General features: G+C 40.2%; 1 protein-coding gene across 6 annotated transcripts in view; it reads right to left on the reverse strand.

Moving 5' to 3' along the window:
* The window catches only part of MARCHF1 (membrane associated ring-CH-type finger 1), a 410,845-nt gene that overhangs the window by 25,951 nt on the left and 365,967 nt on the right, over positions 1-18,927 (reverse strand). For all 6 annotated transcript variants that reach the window (XM_045018073.1, XM_045018075.1, XM_045018067.1 and 3 more), the window contains one exon: positions 16,753-16,933. In XM_045018073.1, coding sequence (XP_044874008.1) covers positions 16,753-16,933 — 181 coding nt within the window. The remainder of the gene's footprint in view (positions 1-16,752; positions 16,934-18,927) is intronic.

The following is an 18,927-nucleotide window of genomic DNA, read 5'->3' on the forward strand; positions in this document are numbered from 1 at the left end:
CTGAATAACTTTTACCTCAGGATTTTTTTAAAATAACTTCTTCCAGTTCTTTTTATCACATACCCCACTCCTTGTTCTATGTGTTAGAGTACTTGAATAGAAAACACTAGTCTTTCTAATAATTCATTGCTAGTAACTTAACAGCAGTCTTTATTAGACATATAGTTAACATATATACAGAGAATCTTAATTCAGGTAAATCTATCTGTCTAACCTAAAATCAGCTGCCTCCTTCTACCGTCAGCTCCCACACCCTGGAGACTCTATTCATTCTCCTAAAGCCACAGTAACTCCACATACTGTTCTTTTGAGAGCAGAGGATCTGGGAATTCTGGGACGGTCTGGTGGATCAGGGGCTGAGGACTCTAGGGGAATGCTTGGATGGCTTGAGGGTTGGGTTTTGCTAATCTGTAAATGGACAGCCTGGATAGGCTGAGAGTGGAGTGCTTGTGAAGGGGGAAGTCAGGGAGCTGACCCCTGGTGAGCACAGACAAGGCTTCCTCACACTAAGGGCAGATGGTAGCAAGGTGCCTCACAACTCTGAGTACCCTTGGGAAGCATCACAAACATCACCTCAACTAATCTGTGTGTCTCTCTCTCTTCCTTGTCTAATTAGACTGAAAGCTCCCTGAGGCAAAGGCTATGTCTTTATTATGTTCTATAAGTTGCTTAGAGTACTTTGGTTAGCAAAAGACCTCTCATGGATCACCTTCCCCTCTCTATTCATGACACAACTTGGTTCCCCAAATATTTAATTATGAGACCTGGAACCACCTTGAGTAACGTGTCAAAATTAGAACTGATCAAATAATATTCATTAGATAATTTATTCAAAATTGCTGACATTTTAAATACAATACTAAAAAAAATTATATTTTCCTATTATTTACTAAGTCCCAGTCAAAATTCATGCATCCAGCCATCATCCTGGTGACTACCGATCTCCTGTGGCTACTGTATAATATTAGTTATTCCTCCTAAAGTCTGGAAAATATTTGCACCTGAATTTGCTTTGTGTTAAGCAAACATAAGGGGAAAGAATTGCACTTAGTACTGTATTATGCTAAAAATGTCCTATTCTCTCCAAATCATGCACTCCCCCCCGTTTTGTTCCATTTGCCTTAGCATCAGAGTAATACCACTTTTGAGAGAGAGAGAGAGAGAGACAGTGAAAATCCCCTATGCTCGCTTGTTTGTTACAAACAAAACTATAAACCACTTATTTCAGATTTGCCAGAGATCTTATGGTGTAATTTGACCTGAAGGTATTATATTTTCTATCATCAGTGTAATCCTGATTATAATAAGACCATGTGCGTAACTGCCCTTCACATCAACGTATGTTCCATAATGTGGATTGAGAGAAGTATAGCTTTGTATGTTGGAAGCAACAATACACAGATAAATACCCACACAACAACAGAAGGCTATATCCCAAAGAAAGCTCCTAGAGAATCCTGACACAAAAGGGAAGTAACTTCATTAGAAACTTTAGTACTCATTCAGGAGGAAGACAGAGTTAAAACCCTCAAATATTCTGAAAAATATATTTAACTGTAGCCAATCATTCTTCCCCTCAGTATCAGCCTTACATTTTGTTGAAATACATTCTTCAGACCTCTTTCTAAATACCCTGAAGTGTCACTGTCCATAATTTCATGACTGCATATTAGGAAACCACATACAAATATTTTTCTGGGAATGTCTACATGGTGCCTTAGAGTGCACCAGCATGGATGTAAATTCTAATGTGCATCAGCCTGTTGCACACTAAATGGCCCATGTGGATCCTGCTGGAATGCACTAAAAGTTCCCTAGTGAACATTAGCGTAGTTCTGCTTGAAGTGGGACTACATTAACGTGCACTAGGGAACCTTTAGTTCAGGCATAATTTGATAAGAGTTGGATGAACCTCTAAAAGTTGCTACCCAAATCCCCACCTGCATCCCTGTTTTTATTTTCATTTTCTGTTCTGTTAAATGCAAACAAAATTGCCCCCAGCGAATACTGCTCCTTCCTACTCACCCAGTAAATAGTGCAAGTGATCCTGAAAATAGCCAGTTTTCATGTGGTCATTATTTTCTTCCTGAAGAATAAACTAACCTTACTTGGGTGGAGAACCAGAACCCAGTATTTGATATTCACTTATTCAAATCAATCTGATTCATAAGAAAGGTGTTGTTTGGTTTGGGTGACTCTATAGGCCAAAGGTCTGCCAGTCTGACATTTTCTCATGCAATTCAGCTTGATCAGCTTGACTGTTCAAGTGCAAGTGTAATATATATGTCAGGTTCAAATGCATGACTTGCCACATCCCAGTGATTGAAAGAAGGGAGGTGCTTTATTTTCTTTAAATTTGACCTTTGCAAAAAATGTGCCAATTTGTCAACAAATAGCTACTCCTATCTCATTGTTTCTTATACTTTTCTCCATGGAGATGATCCTCTGATCCAATGAAACAAAAACCAATCTGTGCTGAATAATCCAGGAAAGTCCTTCACAAAAGTACAGCCATAACACACAGATGAGGAGTTGAGGCAAGCTTTATGTTCTCAAAGTCCTCTGGCAAAGATCTAATATTGTGCTTTTACTTTTCACATAGCCAACTTCTGAACATCATGTGGCAGGGGAGTGAGGTACATGTAGAAAATTTTACGTCCTTGTAGTGAAAGACTATATTTTTAAACTTAAAAGAAAAATGAGTTCAGTACTGAAAGCTGTAAAATATAGGAAATTAAATATATTATTTTCCCTAATTTAACATAATTTAGACCAGGTACTGCGAATATAGCAGTTAATTACAAGAGAAGAGCCATGATATATATTGTAAATGAAATAATTACATTTATTCCACCAATAAGAAGCAAAGCAGATCCAGGCAGAGGCTATATATAACCTGCTTCTTAGCTAAGGAAGGCCTCCATTCAGAACTACTCATATGATTTGAAAGTTTAGTTTAAATAATCTCAGTAAAGTATGGATATTTTAATTTGATTAATTTAGTCATTCATTACATTATTAATCAGTATTAGGCTGGCAAACAGCCCTCTTCCATTAAAGCCAACGGCAAAATTCCCATCAGCTTCAAAATCAAGCCCTAAAAACTGAATGTTTCAAGTATTTTTGGAACTCTTTCTAAAAGTCAACAAATAACTAACAGCTTCAGATTTGTTTCAAGTCAAGATTGGGGCTGAGAATTGAAAAATTGATGTGTTCAGCTTCTTATGTTTTTAAATTTTCCAGTATGGCTCAGTAAATTCCAAAGACTCATGTTTCATATATCACTATTAGGATATGATTGGCTGGACTCTTCACCAAAAAAGATGGGGATAAAAGGTCTAGACTCATTCTGAGTTCCACAGGCCACACTACTGAGTAGAGCAGAATTGCAATAATCTCAGCACCTGCTGAAATGCTACATTTCTGTGAGGAGCACAGCTGGGACTCTGGGCTTACCCACAGCCCCTTTGATAACTGTGTCATACAATGAGAGTTTGGAATGTACAAAAGGCATTTTACCTAGCCAGATTCAGGTTCAGGTTTCTGTGCAGCCGTGGATGACATCACAAACATCTAAAACTGAGCAATGTCCTGAATTCCTTACACTTCCATGAGCGTTATTGAGATCAACCAGTGTAGTGAGGGAAATACAGAACTTGGGAATGGCAGATGAGTAAAAGAGGAAATAGCTTTTAGTAGTTGATTTTTAAGAAGCGTTATATTCTGATAACCAAAGCTCTGTTTTTTTATTTTAAAATAAGACCCCAAATCACCATGAACAGTAAAGCGACATTAGAAACAATAAAAGCCATCTTGTATTCTCTTCAGGAAGGCTGTTGGACTGGGATGTCACAGTACAATGTTCTGATGTGATGACATTTTGCTAGCATGATGATACCTTGGGGATATTTTTGGGTCATGAAAGGTTGGGAGGGTCAGATTCTCAGCTGGTATAAAGCACTGTAAATTGGGACAGGAGCAGCAGAACCTCCACTGAACAGAACAAAAAGAAATATTGGGAGTGGTGGCTAGCCCAGACTATCCACTGTGAAACATTTATGACCTATTGTTCTTGTTGTGGCACAAGTCATGAGAAGGTTGCACCACAAGAACAAGTGATCTGTTTACATACAAATTAGCAGTAGAGCTCAACTGTAATTGCTAAAACATTAGAAGTATAACAACTGTCTGTACAAAACAGTCACTTGTATCCTTGAGGCATCACAACCGGACATAAATGCTATAGAATTATTTTAATTTTAAAAGCTTTAATATACATATTTTCCCTTGTGCACAAAGTTGTACACTATAATGACATGATAGCCAATAAAAAAGTAATAGCTTTGTGCCTTTGTGCATACTGGTGAAGTATTTGACCTCACATATTACAAGAAATGAGTGTGATTTAAGGCTTGCAATGTTTGAGTCTTAGTTTACTGTAGGAAAGAAAACACTGATGCTGGTTGCCTTGACAACACTGTGTAGCAGAAATCAAAGGAAAATGCAGGACCTTCTGCTATGTCAAGGATTGAAACGTATCCACCAAATTAGGTTAAAAGAAAGCGAATCCCACAGCAAGTCAATGTTACCGGACCCACACATTAGCTATCACTTCTTATCATGGACCTTGTTATAAAGATAATAAAGGCCGTGTGGTTTCTACATCACAGCTCAGAGTAATAGAAGAAAAAAGCAAGGGATACAGTAGTGACTGCTCAAAAGTTTCCTTTTTTCCTAGGAGATACTGCAGGTCAATTCAGGTTCTGATAGAATCTCTTCTGTTGGGAGGAGTGGTTTGTAATGGACTAGCTTGATTTCACAGCAGGAGCTCACACAGCTCTCTGCAGGGAATATCAGTTTCAGCAGTGAATATCACATGGCATGTTCTTAAATAATGAGCGTAAATAGGAATGATCAAAGTGAAGCTATCTTTTAAACAAAAAAATCAACATCTTTCAGCATATTTTGCCTTCATTTCAATTATTATATCACCCGATAAAGATTTATCCTCAAATCATCAAGCCTTGAACTAATCCAAACAGTAAAATACTATTTCTATTATCAGACAGATGCACTTCCTAAAGGTTACTCCTTTTCTGACTTTGTACTGACCACACAATTTCAAGGCTCCATCACAAAGAAAACATTTTTGCTAATGAAACCTAAGTCATTCTCTTCTAACTCTATGTCCCATGTAAAGGGCTGACTTGAAACCATATGAGAAGAATGTATTATATAGAATACAAAGATCTGGAGGATAGTTATAAAGTCACTTTGAGATGCTAGATTCTGCACTGTTTCCTGCCTCTATAGAGTCTATGGGTAAGCTGAGACTGAAAATTTTGCCAAGCAAAATTGTTCTAACCCATGAAGGTGAAACAGTACAATACAAGGAGTAGTGCGAGAATCTTTCCCTAAGTGTTCGTGGAATAGACTCGGTGAGAGAGACTGGATTATTATTATTATTAGCGAACACAACATACTGTATAGAAAATCTGTAACAGAGTTTTGCCTTAAGATATCTTGACAGAGCTCACTTGTGACCGGTATTATGGCTTTTTATTCTTGCCTCTAAAGAGAGCAATACTAAGTAGATCTTAATCAGTCGCCAGGCCCTTCCCTAGGTCCCAGCAAGCCCTGCTGCAGACAAAGGGTAATAATTTGTTACTTATTACATTAAAACTGAATATCTGCTTTTAACCAATAGTGAATCTCTGTGTTGAATAACTTAATTCTTCACTAACCCACCTCAACCACTGAGTCACTAATCTACCCCATTGGTGCACTGGGAGTACAGCAGTGACTTTACATTTTTCCTTTGGAGAGTCTTGAATATGAGCTAACCCATTTAAATAAGTTTATTTCTTGTATATATTTTATTATTTTTATTATGGGCTGATGTTATCATGTGGGGAGAGACCTTATCTTCCATCTGCACCATTATGGGTATCAGTGGGCTACCTAAGGTAATCCCATGGAGTCCTCTGATATATGAAAATCAGTAGCCCAGTTGAGAACTGTCTAGTAGTAATGCTTGATTTGGTATACAATATCAATGTATAAACAAACAGAGGCTGCAAGACTAGTGAATGCTTGGAAGAGCTACATCGACAATCTCTAATGGATAAACAAAAAAGATAACATTTGTCTGAATATTAACAGTTCTATTTAATTTGTTAATATAAGCAATGACAGAATTGTCATTCAATCTAAGAAAACCCAGAAACATGCCTTATGTTTTGTAAGGAGGATCATCCTGTAACTTCTATTATCCTTCCAAATAGAAATAAAATGGTGCCTGAATTGTTGCATAAACAAAGTTGATAAATTCATTTTTAATGGTTAATGGTAATTACATGATAATGATTTGTGAAATTACTCTTACTTCCTAAATACAGTAAAAGCTTTGTTATCTGGCATGTTCAGGGAATGGGGGCTGCTGGTGAGTAAAAAATTCCAATTAACTAAGAGGGAGGGAGATTGGGTGTGGGAGGGGGCTCAGGGCAGGGTGCCGGATCTAGGTGGCGATCACCTGGGGTGGTTCCCCACAAGTGGCAACCTGTCCCTGCTGCTCCTAGGTGGAGGCACAGCAGGCAGCTCTGTGTGCTGCCCCCACCCTGAGCACTGGCTCTGCAGCTCCCATTGGCTAAGAACTGCGGCCAATAGGACATGCAGGGGCACTGCCGCTAGCAGGGAGCCACCCCAGATGAGCACCACCTTGATCCAGCACCCTGCACCCCCTCCTGCACCCCAGCCCCCTGCCTTGAGCCCCCTCCCACACCCAAACTCCCTCCCAGAGCCCACGTCCCATCCTTCCTCCCCACACTCTGAACCCCTCGTGGCCTTTCCTCTGCCTAAGAGCAGCAGGGACATGTCACCATTTCTGGGGTGCCATGCAGAGCCAGGTAGGGAGCCTGCTGGCCCCACGCCAACTGGACCATAAACCAGGCTTTCAATGAAGATCAGAAATGCCGGTTTATAGAGTTTTCTGGTTGGTAAAGTGCCAGGTTACACAGATTTTACTGTAAATGGTTATTTAAAAATTTCCCAAAGTTAAATCAAAACTAGGAGAGAAAGAAAGTCATATTTGACCCTACAGATAATCAGTTGGGATAATACATTAAGGGAAAATAGCTCATCAGAGACCAAAAATCTTTAACTAGACAGCAAGATTTAAATATGAAAAGTAATTTGAAATATAATCATAGTGAGAGGCTTTGGGGAAAATCTCCATTTGAAGATGTATCTCTGTGTTATGCACATTTTAATTTGATGCTTTCATCCATTCCATATGGATTATTGTAATATGTTGATTCAGTTTATGTTTTTTACTATGCTTCACGCTTCAAATATTGGATTGAGTATCTCTGAACTGTAGCTGTAACTTTACCAACTATATCTAAGTTTATTTTATAGCGTATGAGGCCTGAGGGAGACTGAGATAGGCAAACGGGTATAAATTGGCATATGGCCTTTGATTTCAACAGGGCTATCAAGTTTGCATCAACTGAGAATCTGGCCCATGGCCCCGTCTGACTCAGACATAACTCTACTGAAAATCCCCCAAGGTAAGTGCCAATCTGACGTAGGGGGAAATTAATTCCTGACCCCACATATAATGATCAATTAACCTCTGAGCACATGAGCAAGAACCAGCCAGCCAAGCACCTGAGAGAGAGAGAATTTTCCATGCCACTTCAGAGCCCTGGCCCTCCCCATCCTATGTACCATCTCTAGCCGTGACCATCCCTCATTCTTCTGAGGAAGGAGATTAAAAGAAACCCAACAGAATACATTGGGGGAGGGGAGTGGGAGATAAAATCCATTCCTGACCCCTGGAGATGACTAGATGAAACCCCAAAGTATGAGCTTTTAGGACATATGACATAAACCAAAAGTGAACTCCAGCACTGTTGAGCCTTGTCCCCCCCTTACCACCACAAGCAATCCCGTCATACAATCACACTCATAAATTTGTCCAGCTCTCTCTTAAAACGACATATTTTTTCCCCTCACAACTCCCATTGGGAGGCTGTTCCAGAATCTCATCCTTCTGATGGTTAGAAACCTTCTTCTGATTGTCAGCCTGAATTTGTTCGTGGCTAGTTTATACCTAGTTTTGCTTGTGCCAGAATTCTCCTTGAACTTTAATAGCTCTTCACCCTCCCTGCTATTTATCCAACTGATGTACTTATAGAGAGCAATCATATCCCCTCTCAGATGCCTTTTTGCTAGACTAAACAAGCCAAGCTCTTCCAATCTCCTCTCATAAGACAGACCCTTCATTCCCATTATCACCCAATAAGCTGTTCTCTGTACTGATTTCTTTTTGAATTTGCCTTTCTTGAACACAGGTGATGAAACTGTAAACAGTATTCCAAATCAGTCTTACCAGTGCCTTGTTCAATGGCATTGATACTGCTCTCTACTGGAAATGACTCACTTGATACATCCTAGGATCGCATTTGCCTTTTTCACAGATGCTTCACATTGGTGGGTCATAGTCATTCTGGGATCAACCCACACAACCAGGTCTCTCTCCTCCTCTGTTGCTTCCAACTGACAAGACCTAGCTTGTAGTAGAAATTCTTATTATTAGACCCTAAGTGTTTGACCTTGCACTTTGTACTATTGAATTTCATCCCATTTCTGCCATGGGAGTCTTCAAGGTCACCCAGCTCTTCCTGTATAATGTTCTGATCTCCCTCTATACTGACAATGCTTCCCAACTTTGTATCATCAGCAAATTGTATTAGCACACTCCTATTTGTGGCAAGGTAGTGAACAATAATATTGAATAAGATTGGTCCCAAGACTGATTATTGAGGAGTTCCACTAGCAATCTCTATCTAGTCCAATAATTCACTTTTTAGCACAACCTGTTGCTTCCTCCCCTTTTGCCAGTTCCTTATCCACCTTATAATGCTTGTACTGATTCTCTTCTTTCCTAATTTAACTAATAATTTCCCACGTGGTACCATTTCAAATGCTTTACTGAAGTTCAAGTACATAAACGTGGGTTTATCACACAATCTTAGACTGTATTGTAAACAACACTAATACAAAATTAAGGGCACATGGAAGTCTGAGGCATAAAACCTCTGAATAAATATGGTACTTCACCAGTCAAGTTAAAACAATGTTCTTTTAATGCCAATCCTGTTTCATAGTATCGTAGAAATAGAAATGTAGATAATCTGTAAATAGGTTCAGTTTTGATCCTTACAAGTCTGGCATTTGAAATGTTCCAAAGATGCTATTATGAAAACAATTATAATGAAACATACTGCAATCAAGAGCCAAACCTCCATAGTCTGGTATCAAACAGGGGTTTGTGAGAATTAGTGGCAAGACTGGTAATAGGATAGTGACGGTGCACTCCATATGATGTTATGAATATATGCTAATGAGTGAATATAATGTAACTGGAATATGCTTCATGCAAATGGTCTCTTGTAAGGTATCATTACAAAGCTTATAATCTACTGACTGTGGTCATCCTATTTGTATAAATGTATCATTCTTGAATCTGAAACTAGAAATATGAAATCTAACTCTGAGGTCCTATTGTAATTATGCAAAGTGTGGGCCATTAATGGTGAATTAGAATCTTAATGGTGCCCATCAACTAGGACAATTGACTGTAGATGGCTCTGTTTTACCTGTAAGTCTTCCTGTATACGTGTGTGCTGGCAAGTGGGCAATGAAGTCTTACAGTGACATGTGATCATGTCACCTGAACTGGAATCCATCTTTAACCCGGTGTTTTTCCATTTAGAAGGAGGGGTGGGAATCCAGAGAGGAACAAAGGATTCCCGCCTTATGCAAAAGATATATAAATGGGTGGAACAGAACAAAGGAGGCTGCAATCATGAGCAATCCCCTAGCTACCACCTGAGATGAAACAAGGACTGTATCAGGGGAAAGGATTGTGCCCAGACTAGGAAGGCATCCAGTCTGTAATAGAAGCCTATTGAAACATTTCTGAGGGTGAGATTTTATCTGTATTCAGTTTTCTTACTGTATTAGGTTTAGAGTTACGTGTTTTATTTTATTTTGCTTGGTAATTCACTTTGTTTTGTCTGCTATTACTTTGAACCACTTAAATCCTACTTTCTGTATTTAATAAAATCACTTTTTACTTATTAATTAACCCAGAGTATGTATTAATTCCTGGGGGGGGGGGGGCAAACAGCTGGGCATATCTCTCCTATCAGTGTTATAGAGGGCGAACAATATATGAGTTTCCCCTGTATAAGCTTTATACAGTGTAAAACGATTTTATTTGGGGGTTGAACCCCATTGGGAGCTGGGTATCTGACTGTTGGAGACAGGAGCACTTCTTAAGCTGTTTTCAGTTAAGCCTGCAGCTTGTGGGGGACGTGGTTCAGACTTGGATCTGTGTTTACAGCAGGCAAGCGTGTCTGGCTCAAACAAGGCAAGGTTCTGAAGTCCCAAGCTGGCAGGGAAAACAGGCTCAGAGGTAGTCTAGGCACATCAGGTGGCATTCCCAAGGGGGTTTCTGTGATCCAACCCATCACAAGGATATTGAGCCCTTCACCTTCAGATTGCTGCTTCAAATCTAGCCCTGATGGTAGTAGTGAAAATAATTGTTTTAAGCTGACAGCTGTTTGGTGGGTTTAATAGAGCTGGTGGAATGCTTTAAAAAAGCTGATTCATTAATAATGTTTTATTACACTTGTGTAGTTCAGTTTACTATGATTCATAGACTCACATTATTCATTGTTTGTGAATCCAGTTTCATGCATTTTAGCACATAATGTTTATTCATACCAGACGCTGGTTCTTCATTATTCACTACTCCCCTATTCAACAAGCTTTAGTCATCCAACAGGGAGCAGAAACAATATTTAGGTGACTGACCACACAATGTGAATAGTAAAGAGCCAAAGAGAACAGCTGTCAAATAATCCATATGCTGAACATTATTCATCAAAACTATTCAGCAAATACTTACAAAGAACAAATACATTCAAAGAAAAATGAAGATGGATTCATGAATTGCTTGCTAGTCAAAAAAAGGCTAAATTCTTAAGAATGTTATAGATACAGAACAGTCGATCTCTAATCATTAGTTCTCAGATTGTAGTCCATGGAGTGCCCATGGTTTGCAGAGCCCTTATAGGGATGACCAGAACAAAATGCTTTTCAGAAAGAAGGAAGGAGGGTGTTATAGCACGCCTTCACCTCTATGGCACTCCCTCGTGCCTGGATATGGCATTCAGGGGTGGCTCTACAAATTTGGCCGCCCCAAGCAGTCATGCCCGGGAGGCGCCCCCGAGCCGCGGGAGCAGCGGACCTCCCGCGGGCATGACTGCGGAGGGTCCGCTGGTCGCGCAGCTCGGCTGGACCTCCCGCAGCTGTGGGCGGTTCGCTGGTCCGGCGGCTCTGGTTGAGCTGCCGCAGGCATGCCTGCGGGAGGTCCAGCCGAGCCGCGGGACCAGCGAACCGTCCGCAGTCATGCCTGCGGGAGGTCCACTGGAGCCGCCGGCCGAGCGTCCCCTCCGCAGTCATGCCTGCGGCAGGTCCGCTGCTCCCGGGGCTCCGGTGGACCTCCCGCAGGCATGACTGCGGCAGGTCCGCCGGCCCAGCCTGCCGCCCCCCCGGGAAAGGGCCGCCCCAGGCGGGTGCTTGCCCCGCTGGGCTCTGGAGCCGGCCCTGATGGCATTGCAGGGGATTTTGCTTCTAGTGCCCTCAGTGGCCACTTTCTCAGCCCTATGAGGGCCTGTCTTTCTCTGGGTCTTCTGTGGCCATTTAGACCTCATCAAAGGCTTTCTGAAAGTCCAAGTACATCATACCCACTGGATTGTCCTTGTTCACATGCTTGTTGATACCCTGAAAGTATTCTAATAGATTGATGAGGCATCATTTCCCTTTACAAAAGCTATGTCGACTCTACCCCAACATATTGTGTTTAGCTATGTGTCTGATAATTCTGTTCTTTACTATAGTTTCAGTCAATTTGCTTGGTACTGAAGTTAGGTTTACCAGCTTGTAATTGCCTCTGGAGCCTTATTTAAAATGGACATTACACTACCTACCCTCCAGTCATCTGGTACGGTGGCTGATTTAAGAGATAGGTTACATACCACAGTTAGTCCTGGGAGTCAGCTAACTGTATCCAGGAAACAGCATTTCTCTCAGCTAACTGTTCAGTGCCTCATATGCCATCTATTGTGTTCTTACTGGTCCATTCATCTGTAGAGCTCAGTGTTATTTCACCTTATTGGACTGTGTATATCTTACCCCTATCCTACCAGTGGACTTGATCTTGCCTGGCTTTGAGCACTTCTCTCATCTGTGCCTACCACTGTTCTGTCTTTCAAGTAGTCTCAGGTCCCATGAAATCAATGACTAAGTCCCCAGTGGACATAACATACAGTAGGTATTGGGTGTAAGTGTGATCTACTGGGAGCTGATGGCACTCAGCAACACTTTGCAAGAGATGCTCAAACCCTCATTTGCATGGCTGCAAGACTGAATCCTAAGGATCTGATCTGGAAAGTTGCTAAGCACCTTAACTTCCAAAGGGAGCTCAATATCTCCCAAGATCAGGTTACAATCTTGGCTCAGTGTCCTAGGTCACCACAAAATCTGTCAAATAATAGCCTTCTCTTCTCAGTTGCTGAAAATTTCCTTGGGTGAACCTCAGAAATCTACCATTTTGCTGGCACTTCTGTGCTTCATAGTTTGCCTTCCTTAATGAAGTTCAACAGCTCTGTAGAGCAAGAGGCTGTGTGGAGATCTGGGGGAGCTGACAGTAGCCTAATAGGCTGTGGAATCTGTTAAAAGCACATGAAGGTTTGCAATAGAAGGTACCTGAGAGCCAAGATCCACTAGGCAGAGGGCAGTAGTCTACATGGAGGATAGTCTGGAAAAGATGGGTCTATAGATGGCTTTGAAAGGGATGGTCATCAAGGGAAGCTCTGGAGACCAGTGAGGGGTTGGGGGTGGGAAATCTTTCATATTTAAAGTGGTTTTACAATCAAAGCCATATTGTTTTCCTCTTTAAAAGGGAAGCTTTAACAGGTTATCTGCGAATACCATGGCTTTTTAATATTAATAAAACTTCTGTGATGAATTAGACAGGAATATGTAAATTGCTTTTCTATACATTTTTCATTATCATTGTATTTTTAACTGATTCCTTTATGTCTTGATGCATTGACAGTCGATTCAGGCACTCTTGAGGTAATCAAAGTTTCCAGAAACTGCCTGTTATACAGCAACATTTCTCAATCTACATAACTAACCTACTTAGCTGGAAGTAACTATTTCCTAAAATGGTTTTTTCTACCCTCATTCACTAGTAATGAGTATTCTCATTTTTTTAAAATTTGTTTAGTTTGCTATTTTACTCCAAAATGAAACTACAAATGCACAATAGAGCCACGGGATAATGTACTTCATGGTAACACACTTTTAGGCTATGTACACACTACAGCTTAAGTCGGTATAAGTTATGTTGCTCAGAGGTGTGAATAAACCACCCCCTGAGAGACGTAAGTTACACTGGCCTAAGCACTGGTATGGGCAGCTCTATGTCAGAGGGTTCTCACACCAACATAGCTACCGCCACTCACAGGGGCTGGCGTACTTAAGTCAATGGGAGATCTCTCTCCCATCGGCTTAGAGCATCTGAACTACCAGTGTTACAGCGGCACAGCTGCACCGTTGTAAGCTCTCCAGTGTAGCCAGCCGCAGCCTTATTCTGAACTACCCTGGAACACATACTTGCTTTCTCTCCCCCTTCACCCATTTTTTAAATATATACCTTTCTACACATGGACAGATCCAGAGTTATGGGATAGCCCTATTGAATTTAACAGAGATAACATCAATGGTATAGAACTGTAAATGTAAAAGCTTACAGAATTTAATTAATAGAGAATGATAGTTTTTTCTGAACCATCTTATAAATTGTTTAGCAGTGCTATAATTTTCTATTAAATTCTATAAGATGGTTGAAAAAGCATAGAGAAAGATTACCTTTTTCAATAAGATTTAGCCATAAGAGCAGGCCCAGCTAGACTGCATGGATAAAGATAGGCAGTCTCTGTGGACCTCTCCTCCATTAAATATGAAGGTAGCTGTATTCTAGAATTCTACAGATCACACTTAACCTGAAAATGCCTTGCCTTGGCTACCCTTGCCATAAAAGTCACTCTCAGTGTTCCAAACTGACCAGTTGTAGAGAGGAAATAATTGTTTTGAGGATTCCCAATGAAGTGACTAATCCTGCCATCACTGAGATCAGTTGCAGAACTCCCATCCATTTGAAAGGGAATGGGATCAGGATAGCAGTGTGTGGGTAGGCAATGCTCTGGCATAGAAAGGGGAGCCTCCATCTGATGCCTTTGAAGGGCTGAGTGGGATTATAGACCATTATTGGGACAGGTTAGGACATCTGAATCCACCAAGTTCATATAAATTGTGTTACTGCCACAACTACTAACGCACATGAACATTCATACGGCTGATCTCTGTGTGATCTCTCTTCCCATTCTAATTTTGCTTTTGAAACAACATACAAAACAGCTTCTTCATGACTGTATGGTGTATCTTAACATGGTGACATGATAAGAAGAGATAAATGTAAACTGTTAGGCATGGTATATCCGTGATATTATGTCAAAAGGATGTAAGACTGAGGACTCCATTAATGCAAGTAATATAAATAATTTTAAGAACTTCTCAGAATTGTTTCAAAGAAATTCCCGGTGATTTTGGTATGTTGAAGTAATGAGCAGAGAGAAGAATTAATCAGAGAAGACCAGCAAGAAAGAGGAGAAAAAGTATATTTCCGAGACCAAATTACAATATAAAATTCAAACTTTTGTCACTGATTTCAGTGGGAGGACTGGGTCCATGCAGTTATACACTGGGCCCATACTGTACATACTATATTGGTAAGTTATGAATTTTGGGAAAAAAGGCTGGATGGCATCTTTTAATATTTCTGAAATAAACTGGGCTTGGAATGCTTCTTCTAGTGGAAAATAACTACTTTCTGAAAAGCAGAGACAATCCCTGGCATGTAAAAAATTAGAGATATTACCAAGAACTGGTGATGACTGAGAGTCAGGGGGCCATGACTAAAGTGTTTGCCATTCAATGAAGAAAGTTACAGACTTACATGAATGCAGTTTTGTGTAACCACTCTAAATTTGCCAGTATTCCATATGATTTTCAGAATGAAAGAAGAATTCTGAGTGAGAGTTACCTGCTCAGATGTCAATAGTAATGTTAGTTTTTCATTTCTTTTCATCATGGAAGCTGTAACTTGTATTTCTTGGGCTTTTCGTTTAAATTTAATGTATAGTGGAATTAGGCAGCTTCTTTGTTTAAATAACATGCGCTCAGTGTATTCACTTGGGAAACATGGCAATTTTTACTTGTAAGTTTGGCAGTTACGTTGGTGAGAGTGAGCAATTTGTTAGATCATGCCAGAGTGTGTGACTAAAGATATTTAAGTATGCTCCAGATACAATTTGCCTGTGTATATTAAAAATTATAAATAATAATTAATAACTTTTTTTGATGTGCTAAATTCTCAGATCCCAGGTTGAGTTTGCAGGACTGGCAGTTTAAAATAAAGTATTCCTTCTCTGTAACATGACCGTCTGTGATAAAGCATTTGCAGATCAAATTAAGACTTCCATGACACCTGCACAGCCCTAGTGCTTTTTATTAGCTGGTATAATTGATTGGAACTTGCTAAATAATTTCTGTGAATGAGACACAGGAAGGCATAGCATCCGGCTCACTCTCTCTAGGCTGTGTTAACAAGAGTAAAAAGCAGTAAAACCTATCATTTTTTCACCAAAGTGGCTTTGAATACACATAAGTAACAGGTCTGTTGAGTAAGATGTTATTTTTACATAATCACTTTTCAGAAAACCTCACATCAAAATTAAAGTTTAGCTTTAAATTAGATGCTGGCTCTAGTGAGACTCCAACCCTAAAGATAATAAAACCCCATCAGGACACAATGATGTATTGGGGGAAGTGGGGAAGAGAATCACAAGAAAAAGAAAGGTTATTTCCCTTTTGCAAAAAATTTAACATCTCTTCACCTTCTATACACTGACACTTCATTGTCAATTAAACTGACTTTTAAAAGATTCATCTGGAAGCATATTTACCTTCAAACTGCATATACTTGACTTCCTAGATACCAAATCAGTTAATGTAACCTAATATACAGAGGGAACTTAATGCACATGGATGGGTATTATAAATTTTCACACAAATGTAACCATTAACATTTATGCATCTAGAAGCATTATTTGGGTTATCTCCAGTTTCCATCTCTGCACAATCATCTGCATAAATCTCAACCAAAAATTATGGGCTTGATAGAGGAATTGCTGGGTGATATTCTGTGACCTATATTATGTGAGAGATCGGATTAGATTATTGTTGAGTCCCTTCTGGTTTTGTAATCTATGTACATACCAATATAACACCAAAGGTAAGGAAGAAAAATCTAAACAGCAAAATATATCATATGAAGCAATGTTCTAAGGGCATGAAACGCATTGGTCCAGAACCACAACTGCTGTAAACTGATGAGCTTCTGTGGAGTAGAACATCATCCCTATTGTGTTTATTGCAACAGTAAATCAAATGACATTTGGGAAATGTAAATGTATCTTAAATATGTCAGCAGGTAGTACAGCCATCTCATCCTTTCAACACTTGAATATAATTAAATGACTAATATCGTACCTTCCGGAGAGGTTTGAGCTTGGTCTCCATTATAAAGTCATACTTGCAGAGTTCACAACAGCGTGTATCTGAGCTTTTAATCCACTGGTGCAGGCAGGCCTGATGAACAAAGCGTAGGGTCCCTGTACAGCGACATGGTGTGATGAGGGGGCTTTCATCATCTCCCTCACAGTGACAGATCCTGACAGGGAGGACAGCAACAGATAGTAAGGGAGCTTTCCAAGGAGCAAAGCAAAAACACTGGTTTATTTACACTGCTTTTCATTCTCAGATTTGACATTCATAAGATTCAAGGTATGTGACCTTTTAGATTAGAGCCCAGAAATGCATTCCTCATTCCCTTCTGACACTTTGAATTTGCTGTGTGATCTAGAGATGAATCAGTAGAAATTATACTCATTTCCCTCTCCGCCTCCCCCCCAGCTTTTGTATGACAAAACCTTTAGGGCCTAGTTCTGTCACCTTACTCATGCTGAGTAGTACCTCACTCTGTGAGTAGCCCCAGTGATATACTCAGCTAGGGTGACAGAATCAGACCCCAAGTAAAACAGGCAACGTATGAAAGGTATAGAAAGCCTACCCTGAAAATGGTCCAAGGGGTAACGGAGACAGACTGGTGGATATCTTTAGCATTCATACAGACCCCTTGGGAGAGCGTGAGAGGGGATTGGAAGAGTCACAGCCCTGTCTGTTCTCCATTCGTCTCTGCCCCTTTTGAGGTAGTAGCTGCACTATCTGGAAGCACAAAGACTACAACAGCAGCCAGCCTGGCTATGTCTACACTGCAGCTGGGAGCGAGCTTCCTAGCTAAGACAGACAAATTCATGTTAGTGGGACTTAAGCTAGCATGCTAAAAATAGCAGGATAAAAACTGCAGCTCCAGCAGAGACTTGGATAGCTACCTCAGCTCACACTCAGAGCATCGAGTGAGCTTGAAAATCCAAGCTGCTATTTTTAGCACACTACCTCAAGCCCCACTAGCTTGAGTCTGTCTACCCATGCTGGGAGGCTCCTTCCCAGCTGCATTGTAGATGTACCCCTTGAGGGTGTTGTGTGTGCACTTTGTGGGGACTAGCCACAGACTGAGTACTAGCTGGTAATGGGATACAGAGCTTTTTTTACATTTGGATCTCTGTTTCAAATGTATTTGGAGTCAGTAGTGTCCTAAAGGTACTATTACTTGATGTCTTTTCTGTGGCCTACGTCAAATGACTTGGTGATCTCAGTGAGTTCTTAGTAAACATCTGTCCACATTAAAAACCAAACCAAAAACCACAATAATCAGAACTGGTACTTACTGACACCTTTGTTGACAGTGTCTCTAGAAAGGCTAAGAATTGTTCTGCAGGTGAACAGAGGACTTTGCTGTAGGACTGTTCATTAAAAAGAAGTTTAATTTCAACAAAGACTCACAAAAGCTAAATGGACGTCCTAAATGGCAAACTGAAAAAAATAAAAAGCCACAAGCAATGCATCAAAACCTAAACCACATCAACCTCAAAATAGAGAAGTGGTAACCAGGGCACTTAGTCCTTCAGAGGCACGTGAAGCTTGCAACAGGCAATTAAAATGTAGAAAAGGAACACTTTGTAACTCTTCTGCAAATTCTGTCACTTGTATGAGAAAACCTGAAGAAAACCTTTTTCCACAATATACAGACAACTATGTTCAGTCTGTTCCCTATGGGGGCTGTCACGCTGGATTTGTTTTACAAAGGGAAGGAGCGTCATATCCATCAGGATACATGAGCACTTGACATGAATCGTGAGAAGGGCTAGCAAAGTCTTGCAAATATGTTGCTATAACTATTGACTACAAGAGTAGCAAATATGCTACCTAGTCTATTGCCAGAAGAAAGAGGAAATTTGAAATTCAAGCAAGAGTTGATTTATGCCAAAAGCGCCATTGAAAAAACTCAACTCCATTCCGTATCTTTCAAAGGCCTTGCCCACAGCCATGAGAAAATTAGTCTACAAAAATGAAAAAGCAGAACAGAATCAGTCTTCCAGATGTACAGCCAGAAATGAAAACACAACTTAAAAAGAAAACAGTAAATGAAATTGAGAACTGTCCACGCAGTTGGTTCAGTTAGTGATCTGATAATGGTGCCTAGGCACTACTCAAAGATACAAATCTTCACTGATGTGCACCACTTTAGGTTTTTGTACATGTTCA

The sequence above is a fragment of the Mauremys mutica genome, chromosome 5 (genome assembly GCF_020497125.1).
Source record: "Mauremys mutica isolate MM-2020 ecotype Southern chromosome 5, ASM2049712v1, whole genome shotgun sequence".
In the NCBI taxonomy this organism is placed as follows: Eukaryota; Metazoa; Chordata; order Testudines; family Geoemydidae; genus Mauremys; species Mauremys mutica.